The following is a 23238-nucleotide window of genomic DNA, read 5'->3' as shown; positions in this document are numbered from 1 at the left end:
GAATCCCAGCTGCAGCCCTGAGCTGGAGCTCTGCACAGCAGCTCACTCCTTGCCTGGCCAGCTGCGCACCCAGCTGCCACCGCCCTTGACCATAGCAGCTTGGAAGCACCCCTCCCGCAGGTGGGTCACGTTTCTGGCTCTTTGCCTTGTACCTTTCGCCAAAGGGCCTGCCTCCTTTATCTGTTTCAGCTAACCTTGAACCCCCGCTTTCAGGACCCCACTCCCCAAGCTCGCGGTAAAGAATGGGAGCTGGCAAACTTCCCAGCACGCCCCTGTATCTCTCCCAGGGAAAGGCCTGTCAGGAGTGTCTGTTAAGCAATTCAGCAAGCTTTCAGATTCCTGGCTTTTCCTCACTTATCTCTACACTAGAGAGCAGAGAAGTCCGATTTCAATTCCTCTCATAGCTCACTTCTAGATAAGAGCAGCCTCGTGGTGCTCATCAGAAGGGAGCCTGCAAGAATGTGGTTTTGGCAATCTCTGCCATCTCCAATCTGAGGTCACTTCTTGAACAAGAACTGAAATTGGTCCTGAGACTTACAACCACTTCCACCTTTGATGGTGATTTAAATGTCCTTCTATAGTTTAGCCACTACTATTCCAGAGAAACATTATTAGAAATGTAACTTATTGTGGAGAGGAAACAAAACCTTGTTTCTGCTTGTCCAGAGGCAGCAAGGAAGGAGTCCTTTTCCTCTGGATGGTAATTCAGGGACTTTCTTTAAAAGAGGACTGTTCCAGGGGAAAGGGAATTGGATGGAGAATTGGGAAGCAGGTTGGAGAATTCTGTCCTTTGTTCTAACTAGAAACTCAGCCCCTCAGCCTCAGTGTTCACATATGTAAAGTAGAAGCCTATGGGACCAGATGCTCCACCAAACCCAGCTCTCAGGTGAAAATGTACAACTAAAGATGCTTCTGTGTTGGGAATTTTTTTTTACCACTTTGTTAATGTTATAGGTATGGCCAAATGATTACTCTCTTCATCATAAGGCAGGTTTCATTTTTTTTTAATTTTATTTTTTAAATATACTTTTTATTAATTTTTTACAGAGAGGAAGGGAGAGGGAGAGAGAGTTAGAAACATCGATGAGAGAGAAACATCAATCAGCTGCCTCCTGCACACCCACTACTAGGGATGTGCCCACAACCAAGGTACATGCCCTTGACCGGAATTTGACCTGGGACCCTTGAGTCTGCAGGCTGACACTCTATCCACTGAGCCAAACCGGTCAGGGCAGGTTTCATTTTTAATAGGGGAAACGACCCATTTACAGAGACAGTCTCTTCCCCTACAAGTAGCTTAGACTTGTACCACATTTATCATTCAGTGCCTAACCTCCACTTTCAGAACCATTCTTCACCCCATTATGTGAGAATGCCCTAGTCCGTGGAAATGGCAGGCTCATAAATGTCACTCACATGAAAGAACTTTTTTTTTTCTGATACAGTAGGGGTAATTTTATAAAATGGCACATTTATTTGAAGTAGTAACTTCTTTGAGATATGGCCTTTTGCAAAGCCCAAGTTCTTCAGAATGCTGTGATTTAGCGCGGTATTATTCTGCCTGCATGGCAAACACTGCCAGACCATAAAACAGGATGAGGCACTCCCTATGTGTCAAGCTGCGAGGTTTGAAAGTAAATGGTACATGTGTAGAGAGAAATTGGGGAATGGCATTTGCTTCATTTGAAATCGGTTATGGTTCTGCTGAATGACATTCACATGGCAACTCGAGGTTCAGAAACCAGCAGAGACGAGGCCTGACCCCTGGCTTAAGGACAATCTTCAGGCTTCTGCCTTGCATAAGTTTGCTAACTGTTGTTAGAAGTAACCAAATAACATGTTTTATGAGCTTGTTAGATAATAAGTGGGAAACCCTGGGCCTTGAGCCTTGTTGTGAAGAGTTTTAAGAAAAAGGGATTCATTTGTCATAGATTTCAAACTGGAAGAAACCCTGAGCAGTCACTCCATTTCCCTGCCTCCTGAAGAACCACCCCTGTAATGCTCTACCAGGGTTAATGGCAGTATTAAAGGATATAGATTCTCCTTTTAAAGTATCCCCAGTAGCTAGCACTGCAGTCATCTTCATATATCACAGTTCAATATTTCATGACCCTCACCACCTTGTTCTCTTTAGATGTCATTTGAGTCTTTTGTCAACTGCTATTTAAAAATCATTTCCTTTTAGAATCTTAAGACTAATAAGCTCGTGACACGCGTGCACACACACACACACACACACACAGATACAATCACCTTTGACTTTGAAGGCTTGCTAGGGCACCTTGTAGCTCGTTTCTTCTGGGTTGTCCGCTGAGGAGGAGGTGGTTTGTTAAGTGTTTGTATCCACACTCACCTTTAATTCTGACTGTAAAACTCTAGAACAATAAGGCTTTCTGGGTGGGATTTTATTTCTTGAAGTTATAGGTAGGCCAGAGGGAGTAATAATCAAATTTACAAACTCAAGACCTCTGAAGCCACCTGCTTGACTGTTCTTTGTACATCCAATGAGAACGGGTCATTAGTTAATTACAAAGACCTCCTGAGCAGTTCCATGTGATGTGCTAAACATACTCAAAATATTCTGAGTGACATGTAGGTCATTTTCAAAATGATTTGAATTTATAGTTGTTATTTATTTTATTTTGAGAAGAAGTCAGTCCTGGAAGGAATAAAGTTAAGTAAATAACTAATAAAGGATAATTAATGCTTAAAATAATGCATGATAAGAAAACATACTTGGCCTATATATATAAACAATTTGTTCTTCCAAATCATTAAGACTAAAAAGAACAAAGAATGTTTGTACCATTGGAAAATCGCATTTACAAATATAGCACTGCAGAAAGAATGCAATAGTTTACTAAAAGGAGTATTTCAACTCTAACAAGGCAGGGCACTGACATCCTAATCTCAATGCTTCCCCACAAAGTTCCAGAAGAGTTTATTCAACTCTGTGTGGAGTGGTCTTGCCATTTGTACTTTGACATTCAAGAATTTCTGAAAAGTTTGAAGAGAAATATGTGTATTTCAAATGTAGAGGGCATGCCCAATCCTAATGTCAGGATGAAATAAAGTTCACGGGTTTGAAAAGTTAGGAACTACCATTTTGATTTAATAGAACTGTATAGCACACCTCTTCAAAGGTTATTAGAACACAGACTGGATAGTCTCTTCTGCCTCAGCTCCAAAGATTGTAGGGGTTCCAATCCCGAGTAGCACGGGACAGGAGAGGGCAATTAGCCATGGGCAATGATTAGGCATGTTTTATCTACACCTGCTCATTTCACAGCGGGTGGAGACAGGGTTGAGCCAAGTTAAACAGAGGCTGAAGTCACTTTGCACAGATATCGGTAAACTGTCTTGTCCCAGGCAGATTAGTGCCCCTTCTCTGGGATCCATGCTACACATTCCCCTGCTCGGTGCTTCGCACACTGTATTGTCACAATCTGACTATGTTTCCACATCCTCCCCAAGACCAGAGCCCCTTGAAGACCAAAAGGGTCTCAGTGATCACTTCATCCCTGACACAGCACAGTGCCTGGCACAGAGAGGCTGTCCAATAAACCTATCGACGACATGAAATCCTACTAAGGTATTATTGGTAACACTGATTTTTAGGTTGGGAAGATGCTGATCCTTACGGACGTAGTATCTTATGAGCACGGCTGTCCCCTGTACTGGACCAGTTAATACAGTCAAGTGCCCAGATATCTACTGCCTGCCTTTTGGGAGAAGTATGAGATGGCTTTGCACTGTGCAGTACAGATAAAGTAAATAGTGGAAATTATTGTAATTTTTTTTTTATAAAAAAGGAGAAAGATATTGCAGGAACCTTAGTGTTTCTTCTACTTAACCTTAATTTTATTAACCCTATTATGCTGCTATACTGGGTAAGTTTCATAATAAATTTGTAACTATAATACTTTGGAGTCTAATTCATTTTAAAGAGTAATTCATTTCAAGAGTGACATAACACAATTAAGGCATTTAACTGAGGTCATAAAAATTAGAATATTGAATTTCTAAAGATTTTAATTAGTTTAGCTTAAGTAAAAATTTTAGCTCTTCTGCAATACCTCAAGGCATGTCATAAGCTATAAAGCCTATTGAACAGCTGAAAAGAACTAAGTAATGTCGAATCATTCTGATAAAAAAAATTATTATGCTTCTAGTTATTTCTTCTCCAACACTAAAGCATTTTAGTACCCAAATACTAAAGTGATTTTTTTTTTATCCAATTCAATTGCCCTGATATAAGTGGTAATGGAAGGAGGTCAAGGAGAAAGCAATTAGGAGGTTGGTAAATGGTTCATTGTGGTTTATAATGAAATTGTGCCACTAGTTGGTTGTCCTAGACTGGAATCCCAAATTGTGAAGTTTCTGTCTTCTTTCCTTTTTCCTTTCCTTTTTTTTTTTTTTTTTTTTTTTTTGAGGCATCTGTGGCAAATTGGAAGATGCATGTTTGGGGATGCAAAGGTCCCTGTAAGTATCTCCCTGGGGAAAATGAGAGTCCATGTATGGAGTGGAGAGGACCTGGGAACATTTGTTGGAGTAGGAGAGCCACATGGATTCTGTTTTGGTTAAGAATCTAGGATCTTCTGAGAAAGGAGGCCTCTACGGAAAGAGATTTAGGCCTGATGCACAGAATCAGGATTGGAAAAAATGAATCATCCGGTCAGTCCAATTATTTTCCCATTTCCTTGGGCACATGCCCGAGTCTTGGGAAGAAAGGGATGAGAGCTAGAGAGAGAGAGAATCTGTGGTGTGCTGGACAACAGCTCTCTAAGGATGGGGTAGGGGTTTGGGGGTGGGGTCTTGATTTGTAGCCTTTGCTGATTTCCCTGGTGTGAAAACTTGCCTCATGGTTGATTGCAAGCTTTCAACCACACCACTGAAAGAGCAGATACAACCCAGGAATTAAAAGTGCTTTCTTAAAAAACATTTCTCACCCAGCACAGCGCTCAGGCTTGTTTATCAGAGCATAGCACAGAACAGGGAAGAAGTTTCAAGAGCTTCTCTCCTGAGATAAATGGAGCAGCTTCAGGGTCAGGCCTCATCCCTCTGGGCAAGCTGACTTTGCAAACGTGAAAGGCACTATGGCCAATGAGTCCTGGCATCTGGGAGCCAGGTTAAAAATGGAAGAAAATGATATCCAAAAGAAGATGAAGGAAACTACTTATATTAGTAAAAATGTATGAGCTATCCCTGGAGATTTCTAAAAAGGGTAAAGGGGTTCTCCCATCACCCGGGTTCAAAGGGGGGATCAGATCTGCAGCAAAACTGCTATACCCCAAACTGATTGGGCAGTTATCAAATATTGAGGTGATTTCTAGTGGCCTCAATGTAAAGATAAAGGACTATTCTTAGGAAATTAATTTAAACAAAGTTAATTCACAGTTGAAATGATGTAGTCACTTTCTAAATATATCTGACTACAATAGTCCTAGAATTTACACCAAATATTAAGTGGGTTGTTGTAAACACCAGATTATCCAATAAGCCACACTCATGTGAATTATATAAGCCAAATGCTACTCAATCAGTGCAAGTTGTTTTCCTGAAGGTGACAACCCAGGGCCAGGGCCTGGACCTGGGGCTGAATCTTTAGGAAACCAAAGATTTGTAAGAAGTGTTCAGAAATTAGAATGTAAATGGAGTTCAAGGTACATAAACTGAGACATGACTGAATCCCTGACCTTGTTGTCATGAGCCGGGCTTTAATCAAATGAAATAAGTAGCCTAGACAGTGGATAATGAACTTACCTGCTGAAATTCTTGGCCAGGGAATCAGAAAACAACCTTCATTTAGCTTGACAGATGCAGCGGAGATCTAAATGTGAAAACATATGTTAATGAGATTTATAATTGAACTAGAATTTCACCAAAGAACTTAAATTAAAAATATTTTTTGCCGGACCGGTGTGGCTCAGAGATTGAGTGTAGACCCATGAACCAGAAGGTCACAGTTTGATTCCTGGTTAGGGCACATGCCAAGATTGCAGGCTGGATCCCCAGTAGGGGTTGTGCAGTAGGCAGCCAATCAATGATTCTTTCTCACCATTGATGTTTCTACCTCTCTCTCTGTTTAAAAAATATATATGTACACACACATATTCAAAATATTTTTTCCTAAAGTGCAAGTAAAATAGATAATATAGATCTGTATTACCTTGCTCCCCTGGTAATTCATTGGGTGATAGTGAAATGTCACTAACAGAATCATTTTAGTTGCAGCACAGTCCTAGCTAGTTTCTATGATTAGCAATTCCCGTAGAAGCATATACCCCCACAGAACGTTAATGTAAAGGTTATATTTAGTAATGTCCCTTGACTTGATCAAACTGTGTAAGATATTATTTCCTTTTGTGTCATTCTAGCAGGTAGCATAAAAACTAATCAACAGCCAATTAATTTGATATGAGGCACATAACATTTTCTCACAAAACATCTAAAATAATCAGTTTTTCAGCAACAAACCTGCAGTGGCTTCTTCAGTTAGATTAAGAGCTTTAAATGATATATTTCTGTTACCTAGGGCTATTATTAACAGAGCTACTTCTAACTACATATAAACTGAAGATTAAACCAACCAAAAAAAGAAATAAAAATAATTCGTAGATGGGGAGGGAGGCACAGTAATTTTTTTTAATGAACTGTAATCAATGGTCTTTTTTAAAGTCCTTTGACTTTGCTTCAGTAATGTACACTATCAGTAAAACAGTATATGCTTAAATGTGAACATGATCGCTTCCCTTATGTATTTAGTGAGCCTTGATCTCACTAGATACATAAACTGCTCAATGAGTAAATTGGATGGGTTTTTGTATTGTGGGTTTTTTTTTGTTTTGTTTTGTTGTTTTTTTTTTTTTGCTTTCCAGTTGTCCCTGAGATATATCAAAACAAAAGCTCTGAATCACAAGAAGGCTGGCATAGCGGCAGGACTCCCTCCTGCCCTGTGTCTCCTGATGAAAACAGTATTTGATTGATGGGCTCTTCAGCTCATCATAAATATATTGTCAAGTTATGTTAGGTTTTCAGGTTGAAATTCAAAAGGAACCATAAAACAGAAGGAAGGACTAAAAATAAACAAACAGAAAAACCTGTTTAGAGGCATCAAATTAAAATGAAAACTCCTGTCACATCGTACAGAGTTTAGAGGCGCTATTTCTCTTCTAACTTTGGAAGCTGTCCAAAGGAGATACTGTCCGAGGAATTCAAAATCTTATAGGAATAATCATTTCAGAATTCAAACCTGATTTTTTTTTTAAATGGAGAAAGAGTCAGACTGTCTTTAATAAAGGTTTCATCCAAATGATAAATAAGATACTGTATGGCACTATGTGAGAGTGGTTCTTAAGAACTGATGTCCTTTTGTGGGTGGATTTAATCAAACTAACTTTGTGGCTCATGGAAGACAATTGGTTTTTTGTTTTTTCCCCCCTAAATTTTTTTAAAATATATTTTTTTATTGATTTCAGAGAAGAAGGGAGAGGGAGAGAGAAATAGAAATATCAATAATGAGAGAGAATCATTGAGCAGCTAGCTGCCTCCTGCAGGCCCCACACTGGTATGGAGCCCACAACCCAGGCATGTGCCCTGACCAGGAATCGAACTGGGACCTCCTGGTTCATAGGTCCATGCTCAACCACTGAGCCATGTTGGTTGGGCTGGAAAACAACTCTTTAAGGTTTCCTTGAGAGAGTTACAAAGCAAAGCATACCTGCAGTCTGACATCTTACCTTGAGCCTGGCTCCCTTGACTCTCTTCTTATGAGGTCTGCACACCATCCTTGCCTCTGGTTTTCATAAAAACAAGATTCTAGACTCTCAGATCTGGTCAACGATTACTTAGGGGGAAAACTGTAAAGCAAGTAAAATGTTTCTGCACCCCCTAATAAGCTCAACACCCTGTCTTTTTCCTCCCACCATTAAACTTCAAAACAGCTATCATTCTCTATGTTCATTCCTGGTGGTTCTTAGCCCTGGATGCTCCTTAGAATGGGTTGTTTGTTTTAATGTCTGAGTCAGGTGTCGGCAACCTGCGGCTCCGGAGCCGCATGCGGCTCTTTTTGTTAAGTGAAAAAATCCTTTTCTTCAGATTGACAGCTAACTGCACGATCCGGTATATAGCATTAAGGTAAGAAACAATATATGCAGTGTTATGCAATGGTTTTGTGGCTCCCAGGGTTTTTTTTTTCCTTCGAAAACAGGTCCAAGTGGCTCTTTATGTCTTAAAGGTTGCCGACCCCTGGTCTGAGTTCTCCTTTAGATCAGTTAACTCAGAATGCCAGCAGATGATCCCCTAGCACTTAATAGCTGCCCAGCTGATTTTAATGTGTGACCAGGGAAGAGGACCACTGAAAACTAACAGGCAATGTTCGCAGGCTTAGCTCTACAGTAAAATCATCTGGGGAAAAGCTTCAAAAAAATTTTTTTAACTTTATCTATTTATTTTTCTATCACCATTTATGCATTCTTCCACCTCCCACCACCCCTTCACAATCAGTTAAAAAACAACAGCAAGAGACCATGCTCTATTCAATTAATTCCGACTCCAAAAGTCTACTCATCATAGTTTGCAAAGGCTCTCACGTGATTCTAATGTGTACAGGGTTGAGAACCACTGGGTTCTGTTGTAATCCTTTGCAGAAATATTTGCACTTTTTAAGCCTTAGTGATTATCAGAAGTTGCTTTGGTGAAGGAAGGAAGGATTGGAAGGAGTGCCTGTCTGTACCACCATTTCCCTTCTCCTTATATTCCTCTTCAAAGCAAACTCTGTAGGGGGTCTGTTTTTGTTTACTTACGATTATATTATGGCCTTGGCACCCTATTTCTATTACTCCATAGTGTGTGTCTTGTGATGTGGATAGTTTTGTCTTTACAGTTGTTTTTAGGATTACCTCCAAACCTTTTTTATGTGAAACATTTTTTGCATTTTCAGTTTGTATATATATTATCTATGTAAAACTGGGTGAACTTAAAAACAAATAAGACTTCTAATAATATATGTAATTAAGATCTTTACGTAAAAGAATTTACCTTGATTTGTATTTTCTGTGGATTTCTCAGAATAAAAAATGTAGGAGGAAGTCATGAAAACTAATGATTGCTCTCAGGTCTATCTGCACGAGAGAGAGGAAGGTTTTTCTTTTCTCTTCTAAATACTGCATTTATATATTTTCTTTTTTATTCAATACAAACCCTAGGGGAATAAATGGTCCATCTCGCCACAGGGCAAGAAAGGGCCACCTTTTAGAAGGGGCACCGGTGGGTTGTTGAACCCTGTTCTTCTTTCTAAAGGAATGGGATGTAGGTCTATTGTAGGCTGGGGAGGGGAAAGGAGCCATGTTTGTCCCTGACTGCTGATACACAGGACTTTAAAATTTTATTTTGATATATTCTCCAAATGCGGTCTATGTGTATACATAAATACACAGCTAGGATCAAAATCATGCAACTTTAATTTTGTATCCATTTATCAGATGTTTGTACATGGCCATTATGCTTTAGTATAAATTAATTTTTTTAAATAGCCTGGGATTGTCTCCTAAACAAAATGAATAGGTTACATTGCATTTTTAATACATTAGAAAGCATTATTTGTTAACTATAAGCATCATATGAGTATCCTAAAACTTATATTGAAAGGCAAAGTAGCTAGAATATTGAAAATAAATAAAAAAAATAAAGTGGAAATAATTAGTTTACCCAAATTTAAGACTCACTATATAAGTGCATTCAGAGGCAAGGGGAGACTCATAGATCTATGGAACAGAATAGAGAATCCAGAAACAGACCCACACATGTGCAGACTACTGATTCTTACAAGGTGAAAAGAAATTCAATGAAATCAAGATGATCTCTTTAACAAATGATAGGGAAGTAATCAGATAATTATGTGCAAAAAAAAAAAAAAAAAAAAAAAAAAGAACCTTGGCTTAAATATCACACTTTATACAAATATTAAATCAAAATGGATAATGGATTTAAATGTAAAATACTATAAAACCTTTAGGAGAAAATGTTGAGGACCTAAAGCTCAGTGAAGAAATCATAGACATGATATCAAAAGCACAATCCACACACACACAAAAAGTACTATTAAATTGCATTAAAAAAAAAAAAACTTTTGCTCTGTGAATGACCCGTTAAGATGATGAAAAAGCAAGCTACAGATTGAGGAAAAAAATATTTGAAATCCCTATAGCTGACAAATGACTCATTTCCAGTATACATAAAAAATTATACACACTCAACAGTTGAAAAACAAACAATCCAATTAGAAAATGGCAGAAGACACAGAGGCTTTTTACCAAACAGGACGTGCAGGAGGCAAATGAGCGAATGAAGAGGTCCATGCCATGGACTGCTCCTCGGCAATAAACAAGGTCAGACTATCGATACAGGCACCAACGTGGATGAAACTCCGGGGCATTATGCTGTATATCATAAAGCCATTGGGGATGCTAACTAATCAAGGTCTGAGGACATAAAACAATTTAAAAGTTTATTTGGAATCTTAAAAGATTTGAATCCCTGAGACACAGACTCAGGTGGCAGCCCAAGTTGCCCTCAAGGAGGGCATAACGAACCACAAGGAGGAGGCCAAGTGCATGTGTGTCCACAGAGGGTTTGTTGCTCCAGGTTTGTGAGTCAGCCTGGAGCTGAGTGTAGCAACAGGTTTAGCAATTTGGCAGCTCTGAGAACTGCGGCACCCTGTATGCACAGGCCCCACTTCCTTAATGCCTCCTGACTCTTATATAACGGGACTCTTAGTAATGCTCACTCCATTTTATTTTTGTCCATTCCTGAAGGATGCACAGGAACCTCTTGTATTACCTTTACAACTTTCTGTGAGTGTGTAATTATTTCAGATGAAAAGTTTTTTGGTTAATATCATTGATTTGTTAACTATAAGCATTTAATATATGCAATTTCTGTAATCCTGTTTGGACATTCTGCTCCTGGAAGTGGCTTGTGATGTCTGTCTGACCCATGGGAGGTAAGAGAAGTAAACACACCACACTGGCTCTAGCATCCTCATGGGATGCCAAGTTAAGAACATCCAAAAATGCTGCCTCAGGCTTCCAAAACCTGGGGTGGGATCTGCAAACAGGGAGATGATAGGCAAGACTCTTCATTACACACGCACATACACGCACGCGCGCGCGCACACACACGCACACACACGCACACACACACACACACACACACACGCATGGCGGGCATTTCAGTGGCAGCTCTTACTATGGCTTTCACAGTCCTCTTGGCCATTTTTGCATTTGCCTCATTGGTTGCTAATCTCTAATCTCTACAAACATCCTTGTTGGATCAGATTACCTGTCTGGCCCACCTCTCAAGGAGCCTATTTCCATAGGAGGTAAAACCAGTCCTGGTGATTTCCCAAACCAGGAGATATTGTTGTCACATTTCCTGTTACCTAGCAGGTTTATAAAGAGCTAAAGTAGGGGTGTCGAACTCAATCAGAGAAGGGGCCAAAATCTAAAATCCAGCCTAAATCGCGGGCCGAATGGTTTACTGAACAGTCATAAACTGACAATGTCATAAACTGACAGCGGAGTGCAGTGATGACAGCACGGTGCGGGCCACATTGCAAGGCCTGGCGGGCTGGATTTGGCCCGCGAGCCTTGTGTTTGACACATGTGAGCTAAAGGAAAGAGAGGAGACCACTGTTATGTTTTAACTGTTTTTAACCCATCTTTTCCTCGATAACTCTGCTGCCTCTTTGCCACCTTTCTTCTTCTCTTTATTCCATAATTCCATCCTACATCCAAGAGAAAAATAGGATTAGGAAGCTTTAAGTTTTGAAGCAAGAACCCTTACTACCTCCATAAATTCATGTTTACACCTGGGAGTTGTTTTGAGCTACAAATAGTCTGAAATGGGTGTAACTTCCTTCTTTATGTAGTATTTACTGTAAAATTATCTGTCTTGTGGTTTAGAGCATGCATACATCTCATTTTTACGTACTTCTATTGTTAGGGTATTTCCCCAAATACTTACTAACTTTTTATATGCAATTATTTCATCATCACAGTTATGGTAACCTTAGGTCAGGTCTTTTTTTTTTTTTTTTTCATAAGAAAGTAATCATAATATTGCATTTACTTATGTTGATTAGCAAGAAGAACTGTGACAAAGGCTTGTGTGCAGTTTATGAGGGAAGTGACTTCAGAGAGCAGGCATGAGGGCACAAAGCAGGGAAGGTGGGAAAGACAGGAAGAAGATGTTACCTTGGCCATTGCTACAGATGAGATGCTCTGATCCAGTGGACTTTCTGGAGAGCCTTATGAAATTGGTCAGAACTGTGTGCCAGAGAATGAAAGGGAAGTACTTATCTATGGAGTCCTGGTCCGTGGGAGCCCCATGAGTTGTACATGTCTGAGTTATACCCAGGTAGAGGTGTCAGAGGGACTCCAGGACAAGAATCAAGATATGTAAGATGTGGAGCCCCAAAGTGAGCCTCTTAGGCACTGGAAGCTGAGCAGCACTCAGTTACTGCCCAAGCACTGGAGATAGACCCCGGAAGATATGATATGGAGCTCAAGATGTAGCCAACATGATTATCAACCTAGGAGCTTCTATAACTTGATAGGAGTTATGACCAATGGAATAACTATAGTTCCTTCTATTAAGTCAGCCAGTGATATTTTGTATCTCGTTACTGGTTTTGCACCTTCAATTTGCCCAGTGATGTCTCTGAAGGTTGAAGAGTGAAAATTAATTATAATGGTTGGAGTAACAGCCCAGGTATGTTACATTGGGTTGCCAGGTTGCATTTTAAGATAGAAATATTAAAATTAAATGTGAAAGAATTATAAATGAGAGAAATTCACACTTGAGCTGTTTTTACATCAATGTTTTCATAAATCCATATGTTCTAAAGCCATTTCATGTGAGGTTTTATTTATGAAAAATAAGAGGACAGCATAAGCTTCTTAAGAATTATGGAATGCTGTTTCAGATAAATTGTATGTATTTCCACTAAACACATTTATAGAAGCATAAAATTAAACCTTAATTTACAGAATTTATATAAAGGTTATATTAATTAGATAATTACTATATTGACTCATTCAATAATTAATGGTTTATTAAGTAATCTATTAATAATAAATTTACTATTGTTATAGTGTACCCCCCCGAATCTCACAAAGGATGCCTCAATCCAAAAGTCAAATTATGGAGTCATTTATTCAAAAGGTTACGAGGGGGCATAAGTACCCCAAATCTCGCAACCCTGAAATGCTGGCCACATCTGGCTTATATAGGCAGAATATCACAAAGGTATCGATTACACCTTTGGGTTTGGAATGAGGAACCTGGTTTGCACAAAGCAGTTACAGAAGCGAAATTGAGCAAGTTAGTTATCTATAAAGATTAAGTATAGTTTTGGGTCTACGGATCACTGAATCAACAGAAACACATTATCTGGAGCTACTGAGGCAATTTAGAATAATTGTGCTGTCCTGGTATTGGGACCACTGAGTCAACCGGAACTCATTATCTGGAGCCACTGAGACAATGTAGGGTAATTGTGCTGTCCTGGTTTTCAGGTACAGAAGAATGTCCTTCAATAACCAATAAGATTACAATCAATGGGATATTCAAACCACCAACAATGGAATATTCAATCGATTGGGATAGCATACATAAGTTCAGAAAATCAAAGTAACTTTTTTAATTGTTTTAGCAAGCAAATAAGTACGGAAGCCAAAACAGCAGGGTTAAAGTAAACTGCAGTTTCTATCTGAGATGATTGTTACAATACTTCACTTATGTCACTATATCTTAAAACAAATGCATCTGATCTTTCCAATGTCTCCAAGGTAGATAGATACATACTACCAATTTCTCATTTTAAAAATGACATTGGGACACAAAGAGTTTGAAGAACTTACCCAACCAAGGTCTAGTAAAAGGTGGAATAAAAAATATAGGACTGTGTAGTACACATCTTCATTTTAAAAAAACTTTATGGTAGGTTATAATAAATGAATGTGGTTGCCAAATTATTTACAATAAAGTCCAGAATCACTCTCTCTTTGCAATGATTAAGATGATCCAAGTGAGAATATGTCAATATAGATATCATCCATCTCATTAAAGGACATAGGCAACTTGATCAAATCTATATTTTATTTGCAAATTTTATTCCCAATATAAGAGATAGAAAAATAATATATTAGGATAAACAAATAGAGTAGTAAGGGGACAGCCAGGCACACTACACTAGAACTTTAGGAACTCTGTTGAGTAAATATAATATCATTGCAAAACATATGCACAGTTTAAAACATCCACCAGTAAGTGTCTTGGTTTTTTATTGCATCTCTTTATTCAACAGAAGTTTTTCATCAATAATTTTGTTAAACAAGACATATTAGAACATACATATGATACTTTAAAAAAACATACATATATTTTTATTGATTTGAGAGAGGAAAGGAGAGGGAAAGAGAGATAGAAACATCAATGATGCGAGAGAATCATTGATTGGCTGCCTCCTGCATGCCTCACACTGGGGATTGAACCCACAACCCAGGCATGTGCCCCGACCAGAAATCAAACCAAGACCTCCTGGTTCCTAGGTCGACACTCAATCACTGAGCTACACTCAATCACATGTAGCTGGCTGGGCTACATGTGACAATTTTTACTCCTTCAAGATTTTGTGAGGAATTCATTAGACACTTAGAACAGCATCAGTCAACCACTGTTTCTTGGAGATAATCCTCATTAATTTTTCCATGCTCAGAGCATTCATATTTTGTTGGGTATTTGTTCTATTATCTTTCAGTCATGGAGAAAACTTCTACAGATACACTTCCTCTTACGACGATTCCCCCAGAAGAGCAAGAGACTGTGTGTATTTTTGGAACTGGAGACTTTGGAAGATCACTGGGTCTTAAAATGATCCAGTGTGGTTATTCCGTTGTCTTTGGAAGTCGAAACCCCAGGAAATCCAGCCTGCTGCCGAGTGGTGCAGAGGTCTTGGGCTATTCTGAAGCGGCCCAGAAATCTGACATCATAATCATAGCAATCCACAGGGAACATTACGATCTTCTCACGGCACTGACTGAGGTTCTCCGTGGGAAAATATTGGTCGATGTCAGCAACAACCTCAAAATCCATCAGTACCCAGAATCCAATGCAGAGTACCTTGCCCAGCTGGTGCCAGGAGCCCACATAGTGAAAGCATTTAACACCATCTCAGCGTGGGCTCTCCAGTCAGGAGCACTGGACGCAAGTCGGCAGGTAAGATCAAATGGTGCATTTACTTTACACTCGATTCCTTCTTAAAAATATATATATATATATTTCTTTATTGATTGTAGAGAGGAAGGAAGAGGGAGAGATAGAAACATCAATGATGGGAGAGAATCATTGACCGGCTGCCTCCTGCACGCCCCCTACTGGGGATAGAGCCCACAACCCAGGCATGTGCCCTTGGCCAGAATTGAACCTGGGACCCTTCAGTCTGCAGGCCAACGCTCTATCTACTGAGCCAAACTGGCTAGGGCTACACTCAATTTCTTATGTGCACTTACCTCAAAGTAAAATGCCTACTGAATATTTCACTCTACTAATAGGTGCCATGAATTGCTTTCTTGGGATGGAGCAAGTAGGGGAGTTAATTGTGATTCATTTTCTACTGTCTGCAAAGCTTCTGATTTGATAGAACCCAGTGGTGTCAGTCTCTGGAGGTCTCGTGTTAGTACTAGAAAATAACACACCTAAAATGGTTGATGGATATCTTTTGCACTCCCATTACCTTGTATGAAACTACTTCCATTTATTTACTGAGATTAGCGGGAATCCATAAATGATGCGGCATCCACAAATACAGAAGAAGCATCAAACTGTTCACACTGAGGAAAATAGAGGCTTGTCCTATCAGTGTGATGTGCCTAAAAAAATCACTCTCAACTTGAAACCCTGGTACTTAACTACCCGACCCACATGTGCATGTTTAAAACTTCATCTTATTAAATATGTTAATTCAGCATCCTTGTTTGAAAAGCAGTTCCCTACTATACATCCTGTTCTAAGCAGTATTTAGATAGACTTTCCAAAATAATTATTAAAGAATACATACCAAACTAATCATTTTTCGCCAAGGTGTTCGTCTGCGGAAATGACAGCAAAGCCAAGCAAAGAGTGATGGATATAGTGCGTGCTCTTGGGCTGACTCCGTTGGACCAAGGATCTCTCTTGGCAGCCGGTGAAATTGAAGACTACCCCCTGCAGCTGTTTCCCATGTGGAAGTTCCCCTTCTACTTCTCTGCCATCCTGTGTATCTTCTTGTTTGTCTACTGTGTGATCAGAGACGTAATCTACCCTTATGTGAATGAAAAGAAGGATCACACATTTCGCATCGCTGTTTCCATCCCAAACCGTGTCTTTCCCATAGCGGCCCTGACGCTGCTCGCTGTGGTTTACCTCCCCGGCATCATTGCTGCCATTCTGCAGCTCTACCGGGGAACGAAATACCAGCGGTTCCCAAACTGGCTTGACCACTGGATGCTCTGCAGAAAGCAGCTTGGCTTGATAGCACTGGGATTTGCCTTCCTTCACGTCATCTACACACTGTTGATTCCTATCCGTTACTATGTACGATGGAGGCTGGGAAACTTTACTGCTACCCAGGTAAATCCCCACTCATTCGTGCTCTCCTATTTCTTCAATCAAAGAGGGATCTTGCTACATGATAATCCATTTTACTGTTATAGAAAATCCATCTTCTAAGCATATTTATTTTTTTAAAGTAACTAGAATTAGACACCTCATGTCTGTTTTTCGTTTTTGTTTTTGAGTGGATCCAGTTGACATCTCATACAACCATTGAGAAGGTGACTTAGATTCCCAGGTTTCTTGGGTCTAGCTCTGTATTCCTAGGATTGACTGGGATCCTGATTAAATGACAGATTTGAGGTCTCAAAAAACCTAATGACACCTCCTTAAATTCCTTTGGGGTACATTCAATAAATGTAAAGCACTGCATTTTCAAGCTTCTGATTTTATGCATGCTACCTCTTTTAGGAAGTCAAAAACAACCATCTAATTAGGAAGGGGGCCATATGAACTTGTGGCACAAAAATGTAAACAAATTTACAAAAGAGTGTTTATAACTGTACTAATGCTGTGACTGCCTCAACTGCTTAGTTTTCTAAGCAAATGGCAAATACTGTTTTCTACATAATCAAAAAAAAAAAAAAAAATTCAAAGAGAATCAGCTCAGGGAGTCTTAAAAGCAGTCCCAGAGGAAATGCTACACATCAGCTCCAGTTAGGAAGTCATTGGTTTCAACCAATCATATCCTCATAGTTTATTAGTCAATAACTCATTTATGTTGCTTCTGTGGGTTTCTCAACATTACTTCCCTTACAAATACATGTGAGGTTCTTGGGGGAGAATCACATTAAAGTGGCCTGATTTCTCTCAATTTGCATGGGACAGACTTGATGCTGGATTACAATATAATAAACTTGAAAGAACCCAAACTTTCCATGTATAAATGATAAGTATATAGAACAGAAAAACAGAACCTTGCTGTAATTATGTGAGAACATCCAGTTTTGCTTGGGAAACAAGAAACTATATGATAAAAAAAAAGGTTTAAGTAAATGTTTGCTTTGTTTTAGTATGTATAGGGTCAATTAAAACTCCCTATACAACTCCTGGAGTCAACGATTATAATTAAGTCCCAGCAGAACCAATTACTTTTTCTATTACAAAAATAATGTCTAAGTGTATTTTTCCCTACAATTATTTTCAAATGACTATTAAGAAATGTCATCTAATTTGCCTTGAGCAAATAAGCCATGCAGAGTTGTTTTCAGTCCCCTTGAAAGTTTGGACAGTTTATTAAAACATGTAATTTTTAAACATTGCTTGTAATTTTTCTTAGGCAATATCCAAGAAAGAAAATCCGTTTAGTACCAATAGAGCCTGGCTTAGTGATTCATACCTGTCTTTGGGAGTCCTTGGATTTTTCTTCTTCGTCCTCTTGGGGATCACTTCCTTGCCCTCCGTTAGCAACATCGTCAACTGGAGAGAGTTCCGATTTGTCCAGGTAAGGACGTCCAATTTAACCTACTTTCATGGCAAAATGTGTCTGGCTTTACAAATGTCCTCGTTTTTCTCTCACACCACGCACAAGTTTTCCTTTCACTCCATCACTTCCCCAGCAATCTCCTAAAAATAGTAACTGAAACAAGTTCAACTTAGAACAGGCTAAACTCTGGTACCACAAAGGCAGATTCATAATGGTCTGATTCCTAGCAGGGCATCCCTTGCCCAGACTCCTGATTCCTCCCAGAGCCACAGGTGCAAGTACAGAGTGAAAGAAAACCAACAACTATTATACTCTGTGCCAATGGATTTGGTGCAAGGTAAAGAGAAACCCAAAGACAACATTTCTCCTTCTGAAAATCAATCTTCAATTAGGGTCCCATTCATATATAAAGCAACATATTGAAATAAAGTGTAAAACCTTAGAAACACATCATGCTAGACTGTCATCATACCAGACTCAGTGCTGGGCTGTAACAGAAAAAAAATCCGTATTTTCCACATATCAACCACCAGACCCTTCATTAAAGGGGATTTTTAACTATTCTTACAAACCAGTGGTCCCCAGAGTGTGGTACCTGCACCCAGCAGCAGCAGCAGCAGCAGTAACAGCAGGATCATCTGGAATCTTGTTAGGTACACAAATACCCAGGCCCTCCCAGACCTAATGGATCAGAAACTCTGGATGAAGGACCAGCAGTTTGTTTTAACAAGCCCTCCAGATAGTCTGGCGCATGCTCATTGTGAACCAGTGTAATGGAATATACCATTCGTAATGGACTTTAGCTTTGAATTTTATAGAACTATTCCAATTTCAAAAGTCTGATTTACTAGTATCCAGGGACCAAATGCAGTCGACATGTTAACGCCTACATTCAAGACATTAAGACACACATTGAGCTTTAGTATGTAGGCCAAAACAGATCAAAGTAAAGTGTGCTATTGCTCTTCATTGTGATAGAATTGAGATAGTATGTGCGTTTAGTCAGTAATATATACTGATGCAGTACTTGTTGGGGACATACTGTGTCTTGTTCATCTCTGAGCTTCAGAAATGGTGACCAAGGGAATAGGTGCCCATTGAGCAAGAAGGCAAGGCAGCTTGTTCATTCTAACTCAGAAGAGTTTGCTCCTGGGAGACTTTCCCATCCTGCCAGGTTAAGATGAACCACCATGTCATCTGTAAGCACAATATTTTTTTCATCCAGAAGAAGGGTTAGTGCTTTCCTCAGAGTTTTGCAGAGTGTTCTAAATATGAAAGATTTCGAATGTTTGTGGTTGTTAACAATATTCTTCATTGGCTTCCAAGATTTTGCTGTAAAATGCAAATAGTGTTAATGTACATATTTTTTGTTTCTTGCTTTTATAGTCCAAACTGGGTTATTTGACCCTGATCTTGTGCACAGCTCACACCCTGATATATGGCGGAGACCGATTCCTCTACCCTTCCAGTCTCAGGTGGTATCTTCCTTCGGCTTACATACTAGCACTCATCATTCCTTGCACCGTGCTGGTGATCAAGTTTATCCTCGTCCTGCCGTGTGTGGACAAGACCCTGACACGGATCCGCCAGGGTTGGGAAAGGAACTCAAAAGTCTCTAAATCAGCACTGAATGGACAAACAGACATTTAAAGCGACGTCCCGTTCACCCAGAGTTCCGAACTGTATGTTTATAAAAAAATAATGGACTCAGTCAAGAAAGCATTTTTCTCCCGCCATGGCCTGAAGTTTGTGAACAGCAAAGGAAATGTTGCCTGACTTTAAGAAATGGAGGGATTGGAAGAGAACAACCTTTTACCTCCGGTTAGTGATGGATTTGTGTAGGTCCTGCCTCTCCCAGAGGCAGTCGGGCTGAGATCCAGATTAGCCTTGTGGCTTCACACTCATGGTTGTGGACACCATGCAGAATCTAGTTAATGTCTTGCAAACTCCAGGGGAAGTACACGCACTTTTCTTCTCTGGTTCAAGGGCTGAGAGGAGTGACAGTGAAGACAGGAAAACGGTGGTCACTGATAAAGGCTTTATTTGGTACGTCTGAAGAAGAGGGCCAACGAAGTAAAAGGAATTCATTTTTTGTCTTTCGGACATAAAGGTGATTATAAATATCGCCATAGTGAATTCTGTAGTCAAATGTACTCTTTGATTTTGCTCTTACCAATATGATTGTGAACAGTGGGAAACTATTTCACAACACAACAAAAATACCACAATTGATTGGAAGTATGGGTCAGATATACGCAAATATAGACAGTTGTCCAAAGATCCCTCCTCTACAAGGAATAGGTAAAAGAAAGACTGAGTTAAAATAGAAGAATTCTGGTTAAATAAACCAGAATTCCAGATAGCAAGCTAAATAAAAATTGTAAAGTTGCACTAGATTAGGTTTTGTTTTGTTCAAGTATTGTACGCTTTGTAAACAATATATTTCAAATATTATTCAGTATTAATCATCTATGAAATCAATTTCTAATATAAAAAGAAGCTTCTATAATTTGTCATATTTTAAGCAGTGAAATTAAGTGAATAATGAAAGTGAAAGTGACATACACAGATGAGAGAATTATGGAAAGTCCTAGAGCAGAAAGGCATGAGCAGTAGTTGTAAATGAGACTTGGTTCTTTCTCAGATCCTCACTGCAATGCAGGATGATTCCATCGAGAGCAGTGAGAACGATGGCAGGTGTAAGACTGGTGGGGTCAGACCGGAACTGGGTTCAGCAACCTCAGTACCTGAGTCTGGTTAGGAAATAATTCGGAGCCAAGAGAAAATGTATTTAGAAGGTTACAGGGATAGCAGAAGTAATTAGTAGAATAGATGGGCTTAGGAAACAAGTTACAGAAGCAAGGGAAGGACCCCTGAAGCTTAGAAGTGAGGAAGGTGAAGTTGGTGGCACCTGAGGGGCAGAAGAGAAGGAGGGGAAGGCATGGGGGTGCTCTGCGGAGGGGGAGGGAGAGCCCCTGGGTCCTTGCCCAAAGGGTTGTCAGGGTGGAGATTTTAGGGGAGGCCCCTGGAGAAGATCTCAAAAAGACATTCAGCAGTTTTCCAGGTGTGTCCTTTCAGGGCCTAGGTCTCCGCTGGTTGATTGGTCGCTGCTGCCAGGGCAGGGGCTCATTATCCAATGCAGCCGGTCCTGAGGCCAGCCATGGGGTTGCTTGTCTGATTTGCTGCATTTTTGTGCCTACAGCTAAAATACAGCTGAGGCCTAGTGTTATCTCCAGGGAGGAAAGGCCAGGGGGTCCAAATTGCACAATCAGTGATGTGCCAGGGGAGGAAAGGTCACCATCGGGGCTTTCCCCCCAAATGACCTCCAGGACCATCGTCCTTGCTCTGCTCATGTCTGTCTAATTGCCTACAATTCTGTTTTCCATGCTGACACTTCCACTTCCAAGATGACCTTCACCAGGATTACCTTCCTGCTCATACATGAACCTAGAAAGAGCCTCAGGCACGATCTTCCCACATACTGAAATAACCAAAAGGCTTTGGTTGGACATTTTTCACCTGCTCTATCATAACCATTTATTTTTCTCATTTTACTTGTTGTTGTTTTTTTAATCCTCACTCAACGACATGCTTAGAGAGAGGAGAGAGAAAGGGGGAGAGAGAGAAACATTGATCTGTTGCCTTCTGTGCCTGCCCCCAAGGGGGACTGAACTGAAATCCAGGCATGTGCCCTGACCGGGAATCGAACTGGCAACTTTTGATGCACAGAATGGCGCTCACCCAACTGAGCTATTCTGGACGGACTCTTTTTTTAACTTTCATTATCATATACTCTACATGATAATATACAAAATTATTAAAATGTATTAAAACATCACCCATAATCCAGGAATTGTTTTTCTATAAAACTTTTTTAAATAGTTCTACTTATACTGAATACTCAACTTTACATCCTTTTTCACTTAATGTATTAGTGGCTTTGTTCTTTTAGTTACATGGTACATGTATTTTAATTTATAGCTGCATACTATTATATCAAGTCAGCATTTATTAACCACTGCTCCAATTAAGAATGCAAGGTTATATTCATTCTTTACTAAAACAAATGACATTTCAGAGACTATCTTAGCACTTACAACTTTTTTCCATATTTCAAATTACTTCTTCAGAATACTCGCCAAGAATTGGGATTACAAAACTTAAAGAACTTTTATTAACATTTGATATATATTGCCAAATTATTTCTAAAGTGACCTTGTCAGCATCATTGGTATTGGAGAGGGGTGTTGGTTTCATCATTCCTTTATAGGTTTTGCATTTTATCTCAATTTGTGTTCACTGAGAAGATACACAGAGCATATGACCATTGATTTATCCTTGATCCACCCAGGATACAAAAAGCCAGAAGACTGAGAGCAGAGCTGTGTGTGAGGTGCCCACCCGAGAGTATCAGTGGGAAAATGTCCCTACTCATCCTCTCTGTTTTATGCCAAACAGCCGAGTGTTGGAGGGTTGTAGCCTAGCCTTTGGCTACAGAATTGGTGGAGGACTATCTAGCTGATACCATGCTCCTTTTTAGTAACAGAGTAATATGTTTTTACTGGTCACAATCATCACTAAACATAGGAAATACTATTCCTAGGTAACAAAACTCGCCTGGAGTAAAATAGACTCTACTTTTATAACCTAGTAGAAATGCTCTATCCAGGTACAAATAAAAGCTTTCTATGAAATGGGAGGGGGGGGGGCGGGGGGGATGGAAACATATGTAACGCTTTCAACAATAAAGAATTTAAAATATTTTTTTAAAGCTTTCCATGAAGCTAGAGATTAAAGAGCGCCCCCTAGTGGTTTTGACAACTAGGTTGCCAGGTCTCAACCACACAGATTCCAAATCACACCAGCTGTCCAGGAAAGCCAATTTCCTTTTCTTTTCTCCCAAATCCCTCCCTCCCCAGACCATCAAAGCAATTTGACCATGCTAACACAGCCAACTAAATGAGTTTGCAATAGATGGAAATAGTGAACTATACTTCTTTTAACAGATCCAAACTATTCTATAGGTAAAAGTTAGACTACATTTCTTCACTACTGGTGTATTCTAGTAACATTTTTCTTAAGCTCATAGACCTTTTATTTTTGTATGCTTCCCTGACTGCATTTGTAAATGTGTACTCATTAAACATTTAAAAAATATT

At 39.6% G+C, this 23238-nt stretch overlaps 1 protein-coding gene across 3 annotated transcripts; it reads left to right on the top strand.

The window, feature by feature from the left end:
- On the top strand, positions 1-23238 carry STEAP4 (STEAP4 metalloreductase). Of its 3 annotated transcripts, XM_084897419.1 has the most exons (6): positions 1-120; positions 4434-4482; positions 14822-15279; positions 16144-16671; positions 17933-18097; positions 19466-23238. In XM_084897419.1, exons 2-6 carry the CDS (start codon positions 4455-4457, stop codon positions 19727-19729), a joined length of 1443 nt encoding a protein of 480 aa, XP_084753545.1. In that variant the 5' UTR covers positions 1-120; positions 4434-4454; the 3' UTR covers positions 19730-23238. The 3 variants fall into 3 exon arrangements, with proteins under 3 accessions (XP_084753545.1, XP_084753546.1, XP_084753544.1); XM_084897420.1 differs by lacking the exon at positions 4434-4482; XM_084897418.1 differs by lacking the exons at positions 1-120; positions 4434-4482 and adding an exon at positions 4584-4674.

This window comes from Pipistrellus hanaki (genome assembly GCF_964339955.1).
Source record: "Pipistrellus hanaki genome assembly, chromosome: 10".
Classification (NCBI taxonomy): Eukaryota; Metazoa; Chordata; class Mammalia; order Chiroptera; family Vespertilionidae; genus Pipistrellus; species Pipistrellus hanaki.
Note: the sequence above shows the minus strand (reverse complement) of the source record. Positions and strands in the feature narration are given on the sequence as shown.

Bases quoted from the DNA above. Each gene is read 5' to 3' on its own strand.
- STEAP4 (XM_084897418.1), top strand. From the start codon at position 4,638: ATGCACAGAATCAGGATTGGAAAAAATGAATCATCCG. The intron at 15,280-16,143 runs GTAAGATCAAAT...TTTTTCGCCAAG, and splicing joins CACTGGACGCAAGTCGGCAG to GTGTTCGTCTGCGGAAATGA. The intron at 16,672-17,932 runs GTAAATCCCCAC...AATTTTTCTTAG, and splicing joins GAAACTTTACTGCTACCCAG to GCAATATCCAAGAAAGAAAA.